This window comes from Zonotrichia leucophrys, chromosome 2 (assembly GCF_028769735.1).
Source record: "Zonotrichia leucophrys gambelii isolate GWCS_2022_RI chromosome 2, RI_Zleu_2.0, whole genome shotgun sequence".
Lineage (NCBI taxonomy): Eukaryota > Metazoa > Chordata > Aves > Passeriformes > Passerellidae > Zonotrichia > Zonotrichia leucophrys.
In genome coordinates, this window is record NC_088171.1 from 81,145,796 (window position 1) to 81,163,048 (window position 17,253).

The 17,253-nt window shown below is 42.4% G+C and overlaps 1 protein-coding gene across 1 annotated transcript in view; it reads left to right on the forward strand.

The window, feature by feature from the left end:
* DAP (death associated protein) overlaps positions 1-3,334 on the forward strand; it is a 53,240-nt gene extending 49,906 nt beyond the window's left edge. Inside the window, exon 4 of the mRNA XM_064705504.1 lies at positions 374-3,334. Coding sequence (XP_064561574.1) covers positions 374-493 — 120 coding nt within the window. The 3' untranslated portion in view covers positions 494-3,334. The remainder of the gene's footprint in view (positions 1-373) is intronic.
* The last annotated feature ends 13,919 nt before the right edge of the window (positions 3,335-17,253 follow it).

A 17,253-nucleotide genomic window follows, 5' to 3' on the forward strand; every position in this document is an offset into this window, starting at 1 on the left:
CAGCAGGCTTTTTGTGCAGGTATTTTTCATGCTGCCTTAACTTACTTTTAAAATAGTCTATTCTTTCTAATGGCTTCTTTGAAACCAAACACATCTGAAGATAGGAATATTTTGATTTTTTTCTCCTGGGGTCACATTAAGATACCTTATTATTTGATAGTGTGTGTAACTGGAAGAAGTGAAGCTTGCATAAGAAAAAAATTGAAGTTGGCTAATAAGAATAAAAACATAGAATGTGTAAAGGGGGACCCCAAAGTAACATGCAACACTGTTTTTCATCTGATTTTCACAGTTTTTAGAATTTACATCAACTTGAACTGGAAAGTACACTTTCAAGATTCCTTAAACTTTTCCTGCTGTGTTCTTCAAACAGGGTGATAAGGACTTCCCTCCAGCTGCAGCTCAGGTGGCTCATCAGAAGCCACATCCTTCTGTGGAGAAGCTTCCCCACCCTCAGCACGTCAAACAGCACATCCACCAGCCGCGCAAGTGAGCTCCCCGCCAGGACCTCGGCCAGCCTGCTGCACTGAATGTGTGCAAGAGAAGGCAAAAACCCTCTAGTATTCACACTGTCAAGTCTGTAAAATTGGCATCTAAAATAATATGCTGTTTCTTTTACTTTAATTCTCAAGGGTTAATAAGAATGAAGACATTGTTCAGTTGTTATCCCAGATGGAAAATTCTGTATTGGGTATTTGCTGATCAGGGGTGCTTTTTTTTAAGATTTTCTTATTGCCAAGATAAAAACTTCAGTATGAATAATATGATTAATGGGCTTAAAATTTGTACTTTTAGTTATGGACTCACAGTAGCAGATAGTTAATGTAGTTTTTATGCTAAGCCAGTGAGGAAGAGCAGCCCTTTTGTACTGGTACCTTTACTGTCTGGAGGGAGTTTGTTGGGTGTGTTGAGACACAAGTCAGTGGTTGTCTTGATTTTATAGAACCCTTGCAGCCTTCAGTGCCCTCTGGATTCAGCCAGGGAGATGATGATAGGGCCCCCATACATTCTCAAGTGGGCAGAGATGCAGCTGAATCTTCTTTATGCCCCTTTGCACTCACACAGTCTTGCTGAGATTTTTCCCTCTGGTGCTCTGTGGGAATGGAGAGGAGAGAGAAATCAGAATTACAAGAACACTGCTGCTGTAGACAGCTCATTTGTAATCTCATGGGTCTCACTGGGGGCTGTATTTTTGAGGTGATTATTTCACATTCCAATAGCAAGCTAAAGGAGTTAATGACCCTCCATGTTGAACTTATTATAAGTTGGTGAAAAATCTGTTTCCTTTTTTTAGTTTAGAATTTGAGATCACCTTTTGAAACTAAGAGGTACCATTAGTAAATATGTTTATGATCCAATCTCTGTTGTACATAATTTTTTTTTCCTAGTCTTATTCTGAAATACAGTAGTGATATGAGGGAGTAAAAAGAAAGTTATTTCCAAACAGAGCAATCAGTTTATTTTTGCCAGATAATTAAATCATTTAATTTTTCAGTTCAAAATCACTTAGCTCTGTCATTTTCTTTCCATAACTCACCTCTGTAAAAACCAGGAAAAAAGTTTTATACATTCTACCTATTTTAAAGTGTCCTTCTGTTTTTAACTGACTATAAATACAATACAGCCTTTGGTTTATAAAGCCTGCAGGTTTATAAAGTTTCTAATGACGTCAGAAAAGTGGGAACTAATGTTGCAGCCATTCACCTGGCAAATCACTGAAATGTTAACGTCACTTGGGGCTTTAGCAGTTCATTTGTGGTTAAAAAAGAGTGCGGAAAGTTTAGAAATTATTATTTTTTAAACATTCTGTAGATTTAATAATTATTTCCTGAGCAGCTGATTTAAAACAACAGCAACAAAATAATGGGAAATATGGCCCATTTCTCAAGTGGAACAACTCACTTTGTGTAGGTGCAAGGGACCTGACATTTCCATCTCTTTGTAGGCTTGAAATGGAAATGATGTTTTACAAACTATATGAATGGACATACTTATTCTAAACCCAAGGAAGGATGTACAATCTACATACGCAGTCCTTATTTTCAATTTGATTAGAAACCATACTTGCCTTAAGGAACGAGTGTTGTTTGTAAGAATTATTCTGTCTTAGAGTATACATCACTTTTCAAATCTGCTTTCTGTGTCTGCTGTCGGTGCAGCGGAGGCCTTGCTTGTAGCTGCTGATGCGTGTCCAAGTGATTCACACCTGAGCAGCTCATTCATGAGGGAAGCATGGCTGAGCCTCTCGGGCTCTGTGCCGGAGAGGATTTGCTGGCAGGAATGTTTGCGGGCAGGGGACAGGAGTGGTTGGGGTGCAGCCGTAGCTGTCCCAGGGCTGTGTCAGCGATGGAGCAGAGCAGAGCGTCGCCGTCACCTCCGGTTCCTGCCGGCTCAGGGGAGCTGGCTGGGATCCAGCCCTGCCTCCTGCTGTGCCTGCACCTGGAGCAGTGCCTGGAGCCCGGTGCAGTCAGGAGGGTCAGCAGAGCTTAGGCATGGCACCATTGCCCAAAGGGAAGAGTCTTTCAGGGCGAGCTGGATCGCTCCTGGCTCCACTGACTGCAGTGGGAAACTAAACCTCGGCGGGGAGGCACACGGTGAGGTGGGGCTGGGTACCTCTGCTCCATGCCTTGTAATAGGTAAAAACAGCTTTGAAAGCCACACCACATCTCCATTCTGACAGTAAAAGTTAGGAGCATGGATGCTTTCAAATTGCAAACTACTGCTCCTGGTTATTAATGCAATATATACAGCATATATAGACAATACCTGATTTTTGTCTTTGATTACTTAGATAGATAGATATGTAAGTTTGTACAATGAGGTATGGCTCTTAAGATAGCTTTAGTGGCTTTTAGAGCACAGAAATTCCTATATGATTAGAAAATGTCTCTGTATGAAAGCTATATACTGTTGGGAGGTATCCATGTTTATACATAGATGTCCTTACCAAAGCATTACCTTTTCCAAAATAATCATAACTGGTGAACTGGATTTCTTACTGATGGTTATTGATACTTTTAAAATATGTTGCAATAGCATATAAGCACAGGAGATGTTCAGATGTTACCTTGAAATATCTGCAAAAGAAATTTGCTGTAATTGTCAATGTGGCAATAATGCAACAATAAAGCATGAAGTTGTATATTGGGCTCTTTTTTCTCTGTAAGTGCAATGTAAATCAGCAGGGTGCAGCTTTGTGGCATTTATGGGATTTTATTACAGATTGCTGCATGACTAATCAACATTTTATAGATAGTGAAATTTATTATGAAGTTTTATGACACAGTGGATGAGCTGTTTTGAATAGTCCAGTCTCATGTAAAATAAAAAGTAGATGCCACCAGCTAGAGTGGGAGTTGCTGTTTTCCACTATGAAATTGGAGATGCTCACTCAGCCCCTGTGAAGCTGGAGAATCTAACCCTGGTAACAAACCAGGATGGTAAAGGAAACTAAATGTAATATTTTTCACTGCTTTGCAAGTTCTAGTCTTTCAGAAAAAGCAAGTATTCTAATCAGGTGGCAAGCTTTTCATGAAGCTGCAGTTTACACAGTGCAGGCCATAACACAAGCAATTTGCTGAAAAATGTGGAGAAATTGCTGAGTGTTTCTGGGCCCTTTCTGATACTTTGGGCATCCCGTGTTTAGTGCATGTGTGGTGTGCATGTAATGCAGCAAATACAGTGCAGAGGTGGTGGCTGCTGCCCTGGGACTAGTGCAGCATTGCATCCTTGGGCTCTGCACTCACATGAGCTTGGAATGGTTTAGGTTGGAAAAACCCTTAAAGTCATTGAGTCCAAGCATTAACCAGCGCTGCCAAGTCCCCCACTAAACCATGTCCCCAAGAGCCACATCCATACATCTTTTAAATATCTCTGGGGTGGTGACTTAACCACTTCCCTGGGCAGCCTGTTCTAGAGCTTGAAACCATTTTGGTGAAGAAAGTTTTCCTCATATCCAATCTAAATCTCCCCTGAGGCCATTTCCTCTTACATTGTTACCTTGGAGAAGAGGCCAACCCCACCTTGCTACAACCTCCTTACAGGCAGTTGTAAAGAGCAATAGGGTCTCTTCTCAGCCTCCTTTTCGTGCTACACTATTCAAAAGATACCTTCTTTCATTAAAATTTTGGGAAAATACATGTGCATGGTGTCGGGCATGCTGTTGATTGCATTGTCCATTGTTACTCCAAATTTCGTGGCCTTGTAATCAGCAGTATTGCAAATGTTGTTAGTAATTAGAAATTACTTCTATGTCAATGGTATGATCTCCCCTTTTGTCACTGAATGCCTTGAAACAGAAGTCTTGTACTTTTTTCCACAGTACTTTGATCCCAGTATGCTCCTGGCTGTTTAATGAGAATACTCCCAGCAGTTTTCCATACAAAGGTGAAGGGAATGAACAAACATATGTTTTTATCCCTTTGGAATAACTTTATTCTGTATACTCGCCATCTTCATGGGGGAGGAAGGTGTGGGCTTTATAAGGCACTTCTTATGTCCACTTCAGATTTGGGTATAATTAGTTCAAAATTATATTTAAGTCTAAGCTAGTGCCTTAAGATGCTGGAATTAGTACACGTAATTGCATTTTAGAAAATGTGGGGATGTCAGTATGGGTGCAGTTACTTTTACAACAGGGGGCTATGCCGTTGGTCAGAGGCTGCAATGATGTAAAGAATTAAGCCAAATCTCTGTTTTAATTTCAATTCTTTGCACACAAACCTCTCACAAAATAAAGACATTTAAATATAGCTGGTTACAGCTAGCGTTATCTGCCATATAAGGATGCAGAGGGGTGCAGATCATGGTGACTAGCAGGCTCAAGAAGAAACAGTCAAGTCTGCAGTAGTAAACCATGGGATTTCTTCAGCAGATAGGTAAAATAAGTCAGCAATGTAGCTGTAACCTTTGGTAAGTGCTGTGCATGATTCTATCATATAAAATTAGTAAAGGTAGTTTCTTAAGAAGGGGAAGGTTTGTATGTTGCTTGTCCCTGTGGTTTTGGGTCTCCTTCAAGAATGTGCCTATTGATTTTCTTCATCCCCCATCAAAGAAAAGACTGCAGCTAGTGTATGCTATTTCTTGAATCATAAAATGGAAGCACTAGCATTCAGATATGAGGCCTGAGAGGAGAGGTGGAGTGCACTGTGTCTGACAAAGCACTCTGAGAACAAAGAAGTAATTTCTATTGCAATGGCTGTTTTCCTTCCCTTCAGAATGCTGATCGGAGGTGAGAAAAAGAGTATGATACCCCATTCTGGGAATGGAATTTATTACTATTTGGAGCTCACAGGCATGCATGGTTGCTGATGATGTTTTGCAAAACACAGAATGCTGCCAATGACAAAACTGAAATGAAGGATACTAAAGCCATGGCAAGCATAGATCTTGCAAGTGACCTTGAAAGAAGCCCTGTAACATAATCTCTGCTGCCCAGCTGACATTGGAGGTATTTTTAGAAAACGTGAATGTCTGGCATTCTATAGGTCACTTGTAGCTTTAGAAAAAGAAAAGCATCAGTAATCCCCGGTGATTTTAAGGATTACGAAATCGGTCAGCTGCTGATGACACTGCAGCTCGCATCAGTGTCAGTGAGGTAACGTTGTGTTACCTCAGTAAAGTCTCATTGTCCTGACTAAAGCTGGTTCAGCATAATGGTTTTTACCCTCCTTTCTGGCAGAGGAGCAAGTGGCAGGCTAGGAAGGTGTGTGGAATGGGTTCGTACAAGCCATGTGTGGTAGCTGCTCAGGTGTCATTGGGTGTCTGATACCAGGTGAAGATGGACAGTGACATCACTTTGTTGCACACAGAGAGAGGAGTGAGGGAACTGGAGAGCACAGCAATGAGATCAGTTTCCAAATCACAGAATAGTCTGAGTTGGAAGGGACTCACAAGGACCCAGTGAGTCCCATTAAGTGAATGGCCCCTGGGGGGATTGGACCCACAGCCCTGGTGTTTGCACCATGCTCTGGGCAACTGAGTTAATCTCAGAGTTACAATGGAACCCACCTGGCTTCTCTCTTAAACCAGAAGTGCCTTTTAAAATATAGAACAGTGGAGGTAGTTAAAATGAAAAGCAAGAGTTAGTCACTTATTTCTGTATGCTGGTAGCAGCTGAAATGACAAATATCTTCTCACATTTCAGGTGTGACTGAAGCCACATATTCAATGCCTTTCGGGGTAAAATTGCACCAAGTGTGCCGGTGTTTGGTTCTGAAGGAAGAGAGGCATCACCTTTTTCCTTGTTTCATGCTTACTTGTGAACCTAATGTATTTACTGAAAACTTCACTTGGTATTAAAAAAAAAAAGGCCTTGTTTCTAAGCCTTATTTCAAAGATGAGATGTGCACCTCATCTTAAGCTACATCTGATTTTTCAAATAGTATCTCTGAGGCCATAAAGGTCATCTGGCTTTGTCTCTTGAAGACCACCAGACTGTGGCACGTGCCAGTGGAATGTTGCACACTTCATTTTACTTTCTGTGTATTTAAATCAGCGGTGAACAGGAGCTGTGATCAGAGAAGTAAAGCCTTAAATATTAAAAGTAGAACAGTAAATGGATCAGCACAGAAGTGGATTCAGTTGTGCTCTGTAAAGCTGTTGTTAGAGGATGATAAGAGAAAAGCAGCAGAGCTGTCATATTCTTTCAGAACTGTACACTGGCCATTTTTTGTGCTGACCTCAATTCCCCATGCCTGATTACATACTGAGAGGACAATTCTTTGATTTGTAAATCTACATGTCCTTGAATCTTTTTGCGTGGAAGAGGCCTTTGGATGAGGGAAATCTGCAAATGCAAATACATTTCAAAAAATTCTGGTTATTTTAACCTACAAGGTTAAGCATAAAGAAATAAAATATATTATCTCTCTTCACTGCAAAAGGCAGCCTGTATGTGAATAAAGGATGTAGAACTAAGACATACTTTAGTTGAACTGAGACCTAATTAATATTCATGTGTGTGTGTGTCCCTACAATGAGAGAACAGCCAGTTTTAAAAACTAGGATGTAAGATTTCATTCATCCCAGAGGTATTAAGCAATGGGAGATCAGATTCTTAGGAACATGCAGTTTGGGTGAACACCTTTAACATCCTTTTTGCAGGTAGCTAGCGTTACATCTGAGTTGCTAATAAAAAAGACCCACATCAGAAGCTAATTCCTTACCTTATTCCTTCCCTCTGGACAAGAGATAATGAATAGCAAATGCAAGAATTCTCCTTTTAGGGCCTGATTTATTACCCTGAACATTATAAACATTAGCCTGCTGCTGATGTGACAGTTGTGACAGCTGGAGGGGTTTGGAATGAAAGGCTGAAGCCTTAAATAAGCCTGTCAACTGAGCTTGTTACGAGGATCTTGGTTAAGATCCTTGGTTAAGACTTTGTTTTTCATGGCCCCAAAGAGCTCCTACAGCATCCACAGTGAAAACTTCACAGTGTGAGAAATGTGCTTTGCATGCTGATGGCTGGCTCACTAGCAGCCAGTGGTGGCTAAGTAAATACTTAAAGAAAGCACTGAGCTTGATCCAGCTATTTACCATGACCTATAATACCCCTCTCCCCTAGAGGCATATGTTTAGTTTGTTTGTGCACCTGGATTTGTTCCTGGCTGTCGTGGTGTGCCGTAAGTGTCACTCTCTGATGGCTGGTCCTTCACAATAGCAATGACTTTGTTAGTGGGTGCGGGATAAAAAAGAGTCTTAAAAGGCAGAATCTAAACATTAAAAAGTATGGGAAATGTTACCAATGTCATCTACGCAGATCCCCCCTGGGAGATTTACGATTTCTACAAGTGTAGGTTCCTTCAAGGCAGGTTATTTTCCCATCCCATGCAGGCCAGTGGTCTTCTAGAGGATTTCTACTTTGTGTTTATAGTCCTGCTAACTTCAGTTCTACTCTCCAAGGAATTAAGGCAAGTTCAGATTTATTTTGCAGGACTGGAGAGTCAAACTAGGTATTTTACATGACCTAGAGACCTCCAAACATCCCTCTTTTCAAACACTGTAAGGTCCATCAACCTGAAAGGTGGTGGAGAAGACTTGTGGGCAGGTCCTTTCCTTTAATGTGAGTTGTGTTTGTGGAGTTCTGCAGAGGAATGCTGGTGTTACAGGGCTGTGTCCCATCTTCAGTTCTGCAGCTTGGTCACTGCTAAGCCACTTCTTCAACACTGATTTCTGGGCTTTTTCCTGGGATAACAAATGTGTTATGAAGCTCTGGCTTCAGGGCATGAAGTGAAATTTGTCATGCAAAATATGACCCTATAGTTGTGTAGGCCCCATGATTTCAAAAACAGGGGACTGAAATTCAACAGAGCTCCTTGGAAGAAGGAGCACAGGTCTGTGCAGTGCTCCTTGCTGGAACAGCAAGTTTAGAAGAAAAGATTATATGAGTGAGAATATGAGTTATTTTTAAAACAGTTGAACAAAATGCTTCAGAGTAAATTAGCTTATGAGATAGAAGGGGGGAGAATCACTATTTTAATATACAGGTGTACATGTACATCTAAACATATACATGCTGTATAATTCAGTATACCTGGTTTTAATAACTAAGGGGAAAAGATCCTAATTTTTCATTTACTAGTAAACAAGTGTACAGTCTGTTTCAGCAGAAACAAACATAAGCACAACCACAGCCCCTTTTTGAGGAATGATATTATATATAATTATATATTTTTACAATTATATCCTTTGTTTATTTACAAAGGCACTCCCAGGGTTACTGCTCTGCACTTTCTCTTTTACTTGTTGCTTTGCCTATAATCAAATAAGATTGCAAAACAATTGGCAAGATGTCAGCTCAGCCTGCAGGTGCTATGGAAATGCTTTCAATAGTCAGAATCAAACGAGAACTTCACTCTTGATTTATTGTGCTTTATGTTTTGAAAATACAAATATTTCTGTGGCGGAGATTATAGAGTGAAAAGATTAAAGCACAGCACTTGAGGAAGAAGAGCTGTACCAATTACCCTGAGAAACAATTCTAAATAGCATTAGTGACCCAGTACTAGTATTCTGAAAGGTGGCTGAGTAAAGATGGCACCTTCATATTCATTTTGAGCACTCCATTTTGATAGCTTAGCATTTGTGCTCAAGGTGAAATGCTAGGGCCCATGTAAATGGAGAACAGCACTTTGATAGCATTATAGTGCTAATAGGTAATACAAGCTACAAGGAATGAATGTGAGCCCTGTATATTTTTTCAGCCATATTTGCTGGCATTAATAACCATAGAGCTGAAGCCTTTTTGCCTTTCATCAGCCGTGCAGCTCTTCAAGTGTAAAGGAGAGGTGAATTTGTTTTTATTCTGCAAATATAAGAAATGCTTCTTAAAGCGAAATCTCCAATCCCTGTGTGCCTGGAGTCACCGAGAGGCAGCGGTGTCTAACAGCCTGTGTCACCTGCTGGCCTCTGCTCCCCAGTGCTGCCACTCCCAAGGACAACCTGTCACCCCCCTTCCTGGCCCAGCTCCTGCCTGTGCCTTGCAAAGCCACAGATTAACTTTGATGTAGCCACTGGTTCTGTTTTGTGGGATGCTACACTGCTTAAAGGTGGGACCTGACTCAGGTGTGGGGAGGTGACTAAAAGCAGCGGCTGGGAGAGCATCCAGGGGAGAGAACTCAAGCTGAACTTGTATCTTCACTCCCTAAAGCTGCCAGGGGATGCTGAGCACCAGGTGGGCCTTTTCTGTAGGTTCACTGAGGGATGGTTTAGCTGATGAACGGAATTTGGGGAAGATATTAATTGTCACATTCACATTTTCTGAAACATTTCTTTGTCCAGGATTTTTCTCTTGGGAAGCTGAGAAGCCTCAGAGAAAAAGGAAAACAATAATTATCTGATTTGCTTCTCCTCTGTTTTGTTCATGTGGAATGTGTTTGAAGATTGTTTATCCAACAGGTGATTGTTTCATTGGTTTCTGGTGCGAGTTGTTTTCACTCATTAGTGCCAAACTGTGTTGAGACTCTGGAGAGAGTCATGAGTTTTCACTATTATCTTTTCAGCATTCCATAAGTATCCTTTCTGAATTCTTTAGTATAGTTTAGTATAGCATTCTTTAATATAATACAGTATCTTAATATAATAAATTAGCCTTCTGAGAACATGGAGTCAGATTTATCATTCCTCCCTTTGTCTGGGGGCAACGCAAATACAATAATTAATGAAAATCGATGGTGTGAGGCTACAGCAACTGAGCTGTTTTAGCTTTGATATTTTGAGAGGAAAATGCTAGAGCCTTTTTAGAAATGCATCTTGGAAATGTCGATGCCTTGGAGCATCAACAAAGCCTAAAAGGTGTTATGCAGTATTAGAAAGCATTTGAAAGCATTTTTAAGTGTTCTCAAGATTCTTTTTTATTAGAGGTGAGTCTCCTGGTGTTGTTCTGTCCCAGTCGGTTCTCTGGATGATGCAGAGGACAGCCTTTGGTCTTAGCCAGAGGCTGGCATGGAAGACCAGAGTGTGGTCTCTGCTCTCTCTTCCTTGGGAAGGCTCTTTGAGGTTTATCCCCAAGTTATTGACGTGGGAGATTGGAGAGCCACCCCCAGGGCCACCTTTGGGGCCAGGCACTCAGAGAGCCCCAGCCCATGAGGCATTGCTGGTGAGCAGAGGCATCCAGCCCCCAGGAGAGGCTGTGAGAGCTTCTTGTGCTGGAGGAGAGGGCAAAAAGAGTGTTTTGTTCTGGACCACTGGATGAGTTTGGAGTTTACAGCAGGCAGAAAGTGTGTGGGGTTACCCCACCACCTGTGACTGCATCTGCTGGTGATGCTTAAGCTAAGAAAACCACACCCTGAGCAGTGTTTACTGCAGTGCCTGCAGCCTGGTGCTTATAATACCGAGTCAGATTTTAAGGGATAATTGGATTTCTAGCCCATTTCAGTGAAAGCTTTTGTTATCTTTCATGGAAATTGATTGCTTACCAGTAAAATCCATGTGGTTTATTGTTACAATTTAATAGGGTTTGCCTGTGAAAACAGATGTGAAAAAGCCCTTAAATAGTTACATGCCCTGCCAGCATCCCAGCATTCACTGCCCAACTCAGTAGATATTTTCTCAAAGAAAAGATGTGGATAAAATTGAAATTAGCAAAACAACTTTGCAAGGAATCCTAGGAAAGGTATGAGTGCTCTCAAAATATTTCACAGGTGTAGACCTTTCTGCAGTGCAGACCTTCCTGCAGAGCTGTGGGTGTAGCATGATACTCAAGAATTCCCACTTCAGGTCCTTCCCACCACGATGGTTTTCTTGACACTACCCTGAAAATGTGAGCAGTGTTACCTTCTCTGGCTTGAGGGAGAGGTCTTCAGGCCACAAGGATTTCTTCACTCTTTCTTGTGTCTAGGAGTCCAAAAGCTGTTTTGGGTGATGTGTAAACCCACAATTCTGTAGGAAGATTCATGCCCATACATTAATGTGATTTTAAAATAACTGTGTGAGGGATGATCACTGTTAAATTAGATCTTGCCTTTGTTAGACTTACTGCTGCTGGGCTGCTGCTGCCACCTCTCCCTCCTTTTTTTTCCCCACCCTGGGTTCATTTAAATTCCCCCCAAGTGTCATTCTCAGATGTGCCTTCTCAGCTAGCACAAGGCTTTCAGGAGAACCCAGATAATGGGAAATGGCAACAGAGGGGATTTTATAGCATTTAAACTGCACGGACCTGACTTTTGCTTTCATAACTTCATAAATCTCTTAAGTAGCCCACTGGAATCTTCAAAAGCTGGAATTCTTCAGCAGAGTAGGGCAGGATGGTGGTATATGATGCAAAACTTTCTTAGTCTTGCGTTTTAGGCTAAGCCTTCCTATACAGCCAATACTCATTTACCTAAGGAAATCACTTGGTGGAAAAAACAGGCCAAGGGCACGGTAAGCTTCCTGTTCCTCAGAGAGAAGGATACTTTTCACATGTGTTTGAGGGAGGGCACCTTTAATGTTATCTATCTGTACTGTAGGGAATGCATGAGCACCCTTGCCCTTCTTTGTCTCCAGAAGCTGTGTGGGCTCAGCCACTCTGCAACCATGAGCAAAGATGATCTGTGTCCTGGATGTGTCCTGGATGTGTCCAACCTCACCACATCTGACATCTGACACTGCCACTGGGATTGTCACAGGCTCCACAGGCCCCTGCTGTCCCTGCTGCCACCTCTGAAGAGTTTTGTGTGGTTTTCCAAAGCTAAGAGATGATGTTCTCGCTTTGCTTGACTGACATAGTTTTCGTTACATGGTTTTGTTTCTGTGGATTTCCCCATCCATTCTTTTCCCTCACTTCCTGATAACCAAGAGCTGACTTTATGGATTAACTTGGTATTGAGGAAAATATTTCTCTTCAATTGAGGGGTAGACTGAGGCACACAGGAAATGAGCAAGTCTGACTGGAACAAGCCCTGCACTTGATCCAACACATGCCGGCACAGGAACAGCTGCATCTTTGATGCTTATGGAAATACCAGATGGAGAGCTTGGCTTTAACCTGTTTTCTTCCCTCAGAGTTTTCTTCAGTTTTATCCCTCTGTGGTGGTGGATTTCTTTCTCTCATACAACCTTGCATTCTCTTGACTTTGGTCAGATTTGAGCTGATTGGTGTGCAACACTCAGCTCTTCTCTATGGCCTCATTTTGTTTCTTTTCCAGTTTAACTAATTCTTGCCCCAAGGAAATGCCATTCAATGCCCTAAAAGAAGAGTGACCCATATAACATATGCTCTGTGCCCTGGGATGATGGGCTTAGGACATAAAGAGCCAGAGTGATAAGTCTCTCATATTTGTAGAATATTCCTATCATATTTACTGTCTTTATGTCTTTTTTTTTTTAATTTGACACATCCTGAAGCTGGGATTTTTTTCTAGTGACTAAAAATAGCTACAGTTGTGAATGTGATTTGCATGTGGCAATTGAAGAACATACCTGGAGATAAAGAAGGAAGGGAGGTCTCCAGCCAAGCCTCAGGTTTGCAGTCTGCGAGGTGGGCTGATTGTCTGCAGGGGTTAAATCCCATGGCTGGCTCCTGTACAAACTGTGTTTTGTAGGAGGTGGCCCTGGGAGACCTGCAGACAGGGAATTACTGTAATCCAGCCTGAATGTCACGAAAGCATGGATTAATATTTCATCTTCTGACTCTGACTGTTGTCAGGCTCACTTTGTTCCTGAGCAGGGGCTGTGATCCTCAAAAGACAGTGTTGAATTAAAGATTAAGCCAGTGTTTTACTTGATGGGAAGAGAGCAGTTCTCTGTGGAGGATGGTGACAATGCGGCTCTTACCCAGTGCTGCATGTGGGGGTTTGGATTTTCCCAAATCCAAATGACAGAGCAAAGCTGCAGCGTGCTGCTGGGGATGGTGTGAGGGAAGGATCCCTGGCAGCTGCGGGCCTTGTTAATGAAAGTGACACTGGTAATTAGCTGAAGGTGAGCAAGAGGCACTGAGTGGCTCCAGGAGATGCCATTGGCTGCTGTGTGTGGGAGAGCTCGTCAGCAATGTGTAAAAGGGCAACAAGTACCTGCTTGGAGAAATGGAAGCTGCAAGAAACCAGCAAGGACCAGCAGAGAGCCCAGGTGAGAGCCTTCCCCCAGGTCAAGGATGTGGCAAGGCAGCTCTCTTTGCTGGAAACAACACACTTAAGCTGCCACAGCTCTCTGCACGGAAACCAGTTTCAGGATGAATGATTTATATCTCTGTAACCACAAACGGCTTCTGATTGGTTAAGTCAAGTGAATACAAACCTGATTAAAACCAACCCAAGAGAGTTTGTGCACATTCGTTCAGCTTAACTTTTCAGTTAAAATGGCTCAATTGGGTTTTTTTTGTGTTGTCTTTAAAGGCAACAGACCAGACCTTGCCATGTTGGCTGGCTATCTCTTCTCTGGACAGCTGACATACAGCACTTCTCCCTTGGCTTTCTCTGCGCACAGTATCCTAGTCAGTCATGCAGATTCTCATGAGGGCTGGAAACTCTTCAGAAGCCTAATAGGGCTCTTGCAGAAGACTTGGGAAACCACAGGCAAACACTGCTCATTGTGCCCATGAACATAAAAAAAGGATAATGCAGTCAATCATGCGAAGAATAAACCCCACATTTTTCAAAAGCTAGAGCTGAGAAACCGATTGTGTAAAATACCCACAAAGTGCATTTTTATGATCATGTTAGTGGAATTTCTGTTTGCCAAACAAATTTTTGAGACCAAAATGAACAAAAATAATTTTAATAAGTCTGGTCTGTTCGGTTCTGTTGCTCAACAAACAAATATTTTATTTCACTCATATGAATGCACTTCAGGAGGCTGCAACTGCATCTTTTTGAAAAGGATACCAGGCAGTAAAAGACCACATTTCCCCTGAGCAGAATGTGAGTAAATGCTGCATGACTACTATTCCACGAGCCTTCCATGTGAAAGCAGCCAAGCTGATAATACAGCATGTCTGCTCTCAGAACAACTGTGTTTGTATATTCTTTTTAAATACTACTTCACTTTGGTTTGGAACAAACTTTTAGTGGGGCTATAACTTAAATTCCCTATTTACTTATTGATTTGTGTCCCATTAACACTCTGACACAAAAATGCACAACACCCCCACTCTACTGGATTCTGCAAAAAGCTGGCTTCAGTATAGTGGCAGCAAACACAAGGAAACCTTAACTCCCTGCTGCTGCATGTGGTGTGAAAGTAAATATTTTATCACCTTTGTCAGCAGAAAGCTGTGCACAGAGGCTCAGGAAGCGCCTTTGGTGGTTAACACCTCTCTGAGCTGACTTCAGTTACTATGGCGCCCAGAGCAAAAACCCCATTGGCACGCACACACATGGAGCAGAGATGTTCCAGCAGCTCCTGGGCCCCTTTCCTGATCCACATTTACAGGAGCTGCCAGCTCCATCAGTGCCTTGTGAGAAATCACTGGATGCATCCAGGACAGCACGCGTGAGCGCAGATTTGCACATCTGCCTCTGGAGGGTTTCTGTTCCTTTTCTGTTTGGGAGGAAGGGCTTGGGCAAAGAACAAACTGGCATTTGTGTGGGAAGCTGCTACAACAGGAAGGGGAAAATGAAGCACCTGAATCCATTTTCCAACCTCTTCTGTTTCCCTGAGAGACAACTGAAACAGGAGCATTTGGCCCACTAATTATCCACAAACCTGTGCACAGTTTTATAGATATAAAAGCATCCAAAACCATTGTAAATTCAAATGTGCCAAGAGAAGTGGCAAATTTAAACCTGACTAGGCAAAATTAATGTGCATAAGAACTTTAATTATCCAATGAAGTACAATTTTCACATAATCCTGTGCCTCTTCTCATGCAAATGCTCCATAGTGTTCAGTGAAAAGGCAGCTGGTCTGTTTTCCCTTTGTAGCCTCCACAATATACCCCAAATTATTTGTTCCTCTTACAGAACAATTATTTAATACTGGCTTTTTGAGAGATGGTCATCATTAACATATATAAGTGCTGCAGAATATCACTAGGAGGTAAGAGGCTTTTTACATGTATATGTGTTGTTAATATATGTTAAAAAATTTAAATTACGTATGTATCTATATATTTTATGTATGTATCTCATGATTACTTTATACTGGAATGGTGTTTATGTGTGCCTGTTATCTGCAGGTTGTTTTATAGGTATGGTTAAGTGTAATACCATGTGTAATTAAAATTACCTAATTAGATAGGTGTTTATATAGGTGGGGAACTGATTTGGAGCATCCTGTTTGCCCAGTCTGGGATATCCATATTTAGCATGTTTAGCATTATAAAGCACATCTCAGTCTCAGCATGGATTTGGCTGATTGTTTTCCCTAAGTGCTGTATTTAGCTGTACATAGGAATTCGCCAAACAGAAGAAAATTCCTGCTCTCCAGAATAAGATGAGTTGGCCCTTCTCATTTTCCGGCTTCTTTTCTAGTACTGTGACAGCCTGTGATACCTTGGGAGGTATCTATGAATACCTCTTGGTTTTTTTCCTTACTTGGATGATGCCCAGTGCAGTGGCTGCTATTGGGTGATGGGGAAGACGGTGCCTTTCAGGAGCAAGGCTACCGGGAACCCCATGCTGAAGATCTTCCTTACCAGAGATGAGAGAACAATTTCAGAAAATGTTGGGAAGCAGTTGGACTTCCATCTTCCACTGTCACTGATATTAAATCCCTGTTAGTACAGTCACTGCAGAACCAGGTTGGCCATGGGGCTGGGAGCTTCCTGGGAGCACCATGGTGAGATGATCCCAGGGCACCGAGACAAGGAATGGCTGTGCTGGCAGACACAGCCCCCATTCCAGTTACAGCACTCCAGGACATTCTTCCCACTAATGTGCTACACTACAGCCTGGCACTGAAGGCAGGCACAACACCTCCCTCTGCCCTAGGAATTAATGTCCCTTTTCCCTCTGAGGAGCATCTTTTGCAGCAGCACCTCTGCCTTCCCTCAGGGGCTCCAGCTGCCAGAAGTGCTGCCAAGGGTTTGCTTGCTCTTTTTTAGGAGGTAAACTGTGCTGCTTCAGTGACCAGGAGCAACCTGAAGTGCAGCCAGTATTGCCTGGCATTTCATAGTTATGGATCTCTTGGGGGAAAAGAAATCCACAACAAAACACAGATCAAGCCACGCTATTTGTGTTGAAATCCAACAGAACTCAAATCCTCCTTGGCAGCAGCAGCTCGAGGGGACAGGTGGCTAAAAGCAGTCCAGGTGCGCCTCCTCCTTCTCCTCCCCCTCCTTCTTCTTCTCCTTATCCTGCTCCTCCTCCTCCACTGTGGTCCCTTTGCCAGAGGTTTCAGGAAGAGTTTTGTGGGAGCTTTGCCCACTGCAACCTTCAGACAGGTAAGATAAACAGCAAGTGAGGGCTGCAGCCTTTAGGGAGAGGACAATGATGAAAAAGGGAAGATAGCAGGAGAGCAGAGAGGCAGCAGGGGAGGAAGGCAACGAGGACACAGAAACCCGTGGCCTGCACTGCCAAAACTAGTAAGTGCAAAGCTTTACACAGACTCCCCAAGTGGAGTCCCACTCTCAGCAAGGATACTGGAAGACCACCTGCTTGCAGCAGAGCAGCATGGACACAGGCCAGCAAAGCAATGACTTCTCTCTCTGAAAACCTAATGGGAAACAAAAGCAATAGTTTTCCTTAACTCCTAGGGAAAAATTCAAAATGAGTGGAAGTTAACCCACAATAACTCCAGGGAAACCAAACAGCTTTTTGGTGATGCTGGTGAGTCTTTTGGTGAAAGTGAATGGGCTTTTAGATCCACTGGAAAGTGAAAGGCAGCATCCCCAAG